Source organism: Phaenicophaeus curvirostris, chromosome 33 (genome assembly GCF_032191515.1).
Source record: "Phaenicophaeus curvirostris isolate KB17595 chromosome 33, BPBGC_Pcur_1.0, whole genome shotgun sequence".
Lineage (NCBI taxonomy): Eukaryota > Metazoa > Chordata > Aves > Cuculiformes > Cuculidae > Phaenicophaeus > Phaenicophaeus curvirostris.
The window spans coordinates 2,335,855-2,339,829 of record NC_091424.1 but is presented as its reverse complement, the minus strand read 5'-3'; the positions used below and the strand labels follow the sequence as shown (position 1 = coordinate 2,339,829).

At 48.7% G+C, this 3,975-nt stretch overlaps 2 protein-coding genes across 2 annotated transcripts in view; both read left to right on the top strand.

The window, feature by feature from the left end:
• Window positions 1-3,975, top strand: part of IPO4 (importin 4) — a 75,957-nt gene that overhangs the window by 61,457 nt on the left and 10,525 nt on the right. The window lies entirely within an intron of this gene.
• Window positions 186-3,938, top strand: MRPL52 (mitochondrial ribosomal protein L52). The gene is made up of 5 exons (XM_069879209.1): window positions 186-240; window positions 511-580; window positions 877-944; window positions 2,410-2,474; window positions 3,738-3,938. The coding sequence occupies exons 1-5, from the start codon at window positions 213-215 to the stop codon at window positions 3,870-3,872; spliced, it is 366 nt and encodes a 121-aa protein (XP_069735310.1). The 5' UTR covers window positions 186-212; the 3' UTR covers window positions 3,873-3,938.

Below are 3,975 nucleotides of genomic sequence, written 5' to 3'. Positions count from 1 at the left end.
GCCTCGTTTTTCTTCTTTTCTTGCGGCTCCCGTCCAAGATGGCGGCGTGAGGGACGCGCCCAAGATGGCGGCGCGCGGGGCGAGAGTTAGAATGGGAGTGGGGGGGGGTGGGGACACACAAGATGGCGGCGCCAGCAGACCGGAAGTGGCTGCCGCGCGCGGGATGCGTCGGGACCGGAAGTGGAGGCGGTCACGTGGGGCCGCGGGCGGCTATGGCGGCGAGGAAGGCGCTGCGGAGGGGTTGGGAGTGAAGGGGGCTGGGGGGGGTAAAAAGGGGGTTGGGAGGGGGGAAAACGAGGAGATTGAGGGGGTAAAAGGGGGTTTGGAGGGGGGAAATGAGGAGATGGGGTAAAAAGGGGGTTGGGAGGGGCTGTGGGGCGGTTATGGGGGTAAAAGGGGGAACTTGAGGGGGTTGTGGGGCAGTTGGGGGGGTAAAAGGGGGTTATGGGGGGGTAAAAGGGGGGTATGAGGGGGGTTGTGGGGCGCTGACACCCCCCCCTTGCCCCATAGCGGAGCTGCAGGCGCGAGCCCTGCGCCCCCCACCGCCCCGCGCCCAGCGCCTCGGAGAGTGGAGAGTGGAGTGAGTGACCCCCAGCGACCCCCAAGTGCCCTATAGCGACCCCCGAGGGGCCTATAGCGACCCCCGAGGGGCCTATAGCGACTTATACCGCCCCATAGCGACCCCCGAGGCGCCTATAGCGACCTCTAGTGCCCCCCCGGTGCCCCCCCTAATTCCTTCCCCCCTCCCCTGCACTTTGGTTCCCCCTCACTTTGGTTCCCCCCCCGCGCCGAGCCACAAATCTCTATTTTTTCACCCCAAATCCCCCTTTTTTCATCCTAAATCTCTTTTTTCACCCTAAATCCCCTCTCCCCCAGGCAGGGCTTGGCCCCCAGCTCGTCCGGCTACGGGCCCCTGCGCGACCGCCCCGACTGGAGCTTCGTGGGTGAGTGAAATGGGGGGAAAAACCCACAAAAATGGGGAAAATGAGGGGAAATTTCCAAGGAAACGGGGGGGAAAGGCTTAAAAAATGGTGAAAAGTACATGAAAAATGGGGAAATGGTGGGGAAAGGGGGGGGATGCCTCGAAAATGAGAAAGAAGGGGGGAAATTCTCTTAAAAAACGGGGTGAAATGCTTCAAAAATGGGAAAATAATGGGAAAAGGGGGGAATTATGTGAGAAAAGGTGGAAAAATGAGGAAAAAGTACTTCAAAATGGGAAAATAATGGGAAAAGGGGGAGATTCTACAAGAAAAGGTGGAAAAATGGGGAAAAAATTCTTCAAAAAGGGAAAATAATGGGAAAAGGGGGAAATTCTACAAGAAAAGGTGGAAAAATGAGGAAAAAATGCTTCAAAATGGGAAAATAATGGGAAAAGTGGGAGATTCTACAAGAAAACATGGAAAAATGAGGAAAAAGTGCTTCAAAAAAGGGAAAATAATGGGAAAAGGGGGAAATTATCCGAGAAAAGGTGGAAAAATGAGGAAAAAGTGCTTCAAAATGGGAAAATAATGGGAAAAGGGGGAAATTCTGCAAGAAAACGTGGAAAAATGGGGAAAAAAATGCTTCAAAAAGGGAAAATAATGGGAAAAGGGGGAAATTATCCGAGAAAAGGTGGAAAAATAAGGAAAAAGTGCTTCAAAATGGGAAAATAATGGGAAAAGGGGGAAATTCTACAAGAAAACATAGGAAAATGGGAAGAAAATGCTTCAAAAAAGGGAAAATAATGGGAGGAGGGGGAAATTCTACAAGAAAAGGTGGAAAAATGAGGAAAAAGTGCTTCAAAAAAGGGAAAATACTGGGAAAGAGGGGAAAATTCTCTAAAAAGAGGTAAAATAATGGGGGAAAATGCTTCAAAAATGGGGAGAAAGGGGAAATTCTTCAGGAAAAGGTGAAAAAACGCTTCAAAATGGGAAAATAATGGGAAAAAAGGGAGAAAGTCTCCAAGAATACAGAGAAAATTAGGGGAAAATGCTTCAAAAATGAGAAAGTAATGGGAAAAGGGGAAGATTTTGCAAGAAAATAAGGAAAAATACTTGAAAAATGGGGAAAATGCTCAAAAAATGGGGGAAAACGCTTCAGAAATGGGGGAGATAATGGTGAAGGGGGGAAATTTCTCAAAAAAATGTGGAAAAATGTGGATAAATGTTTCAAAAACGGGTGAGTAGTGATAAAATGGGGAAGGTTCAGTTAAATTGGGGAGGATTTTCAAAAAAAAAAGTTAAAAATGAGGGAAAATATGCGAGAAATGGGGAAAATCTCCAAAAAACGAGGGAAAAATCTCAAAAAATGAGGGAAAAAGGGGGAAATTACTTTGGAATCGGGGCGGCTCCTCGCGGCCGAGGGGGTTTCTCACCGAAACGGGGGAAATCAGAGGGTTTTTTGGGGTAAAAAGTGTGTTTTTCGGTGCAGACGGGCGGGCGGCGCCGCTCTGGAAGGGGCAGCTGCGGCGCCTGCGCGAGAACCAGGAGCTGGCGGTGAGAAAACCCAAAAATCCCTCTTTTTCAACCCAAAATCTTCCCTTTTCACCCCAAACCTCCTTTTTCCCCGCAAAAAAAACCCTTTTTCCCTCCAAAACCCCCTTTTTTACCCCAAACCCCCCTTTTTCACCCCAAAATCTGCCCCTTCTCACCCCAAACCCCGTTTTTTCACCCCAAATTCCCCCTTTTCCTCGGAAAAAAACATTTTTTCCACCCCACAAAACACTTTTCCCCTCAAAAAATACCTTTTTCCCCTCAAAAAACCCTTTTCTACCCCAAAACCCCCCATTTTACCTCAAAATCCCCTTTTTCACCCCAAACTCCCTTTTTGACCCCAAAACCCCCCTTTTTCACCCCGAAATCTGCCTCTTTTCACCCCAAATCCCCGTTTTTTCACCCCAAACCTCCCTTTTTCACCAAAAAACCCTTTTTTCACCCCAAAAAGCCCATTTTTTCCTCAAAAAATACATTTTTCCCCTCAGAAAAACCCTTTTTTACCCCAAAACCCCCTATTTTACCTCAAATCTCCCTTTTTCAGCCCAAATCCCCATTTCTTCACCCCAAACCCCCCTTTTTCACCCAAAAAACCTTTTTTCACCCCAGAAAGCCCATTTTTACCTCAAAAAATACCTTTTTTCCCTCAGAAAAACCCTTTTGTACCCCAAAACCCCCTATTTTACCTCAAATCTCCCTTTTTCACCCCAAAACCCCCTTTTTTCACCCCAAATGCCCCTTTTCCACCAACAAATCCCCTTTTTTCCACCCCCAAAAAAACTTTTTCCCTCAGAAAATACATTTTTCCCTCAGAAAAACCCTTTTTTACCCCAAAACCCCCTTTTTTACCCCAAACCCCCCTATTTTACCTCAAATCTCCCTTTTTCACCCCAAAACCCCCTTTTTTCACCCCAAATCCCCCTTTTCCACCAACAAACCCCCTTTTCTCCACCCCCAAAAAACCTTTTCCCCTCAAAAAACACCTTTTTCCCCTCAAAAAAACCCCTTTTTTACCCCAAAACCTCCTATTTTACCTCAAATCCCTTTTTTCACCCCAAACACCCCTTTTTCCCCCCAAAAAACCCCTTATTACCCCCCAACCCCCCTTTTTCACCCTAAAAATCTGCTTTTTTCACCCCCAACCCTGTTTTTTCACCCCCAAACCTCCCTTTTCGCCCCAAATTCTCCTTTTTTCACCCCAAAATGCCTTTTTTTACGCTAAAATCCCCCCTTTTTTCCCCAAATCCTCGTTTTTTCCCCCGTTAGCTCCGGGCCGTGTCCCTGCTTGGGGCTCTGGAGGCCGCGGCCGCCCGGGGGGGGGTGGCAGGAGGCTCCCCCCGTCCCCGCCTGCGCCCCAAGGGCTCCCAGTACGCACCAGTACGGACCAGTACGGACCAGTGAGGGCCCCCCCGCGCCTCGATATGGACCGAGAATTAATAAAAATGGGGGGTTTCACCCCAAAATGAGGCGAGCTCGGTGCTCCCAGTGCTCCCAGTAACCCTAA

What these genes read in the sequence shown, in the direction of transcription:
- MRPL52 (XM_069879209.1), top strand. Translation starts at nt 213, where the DNA reads ATGGCGGCGAGGAAGGCGCTGCGGAGGG. An exon ending in CTCGGAGAGTGGAGAGTGGA is followed by an intron (nt 581 to 876) that starts GTGAGTGACCCC and finishes CCTCTCCCCCAG; the next exon opens with GCAGGGCTTGGCCCCCAGCT. An exon ending in CCCCGACTGGAGCTTCGTGG is followed by an intron (nt 945 to 2,409) that starts GTGAGTGAAATG and finishes TTTTCGGTGCAG; the next exon opens with ACGGGCGGGCGGCGCCGCTC.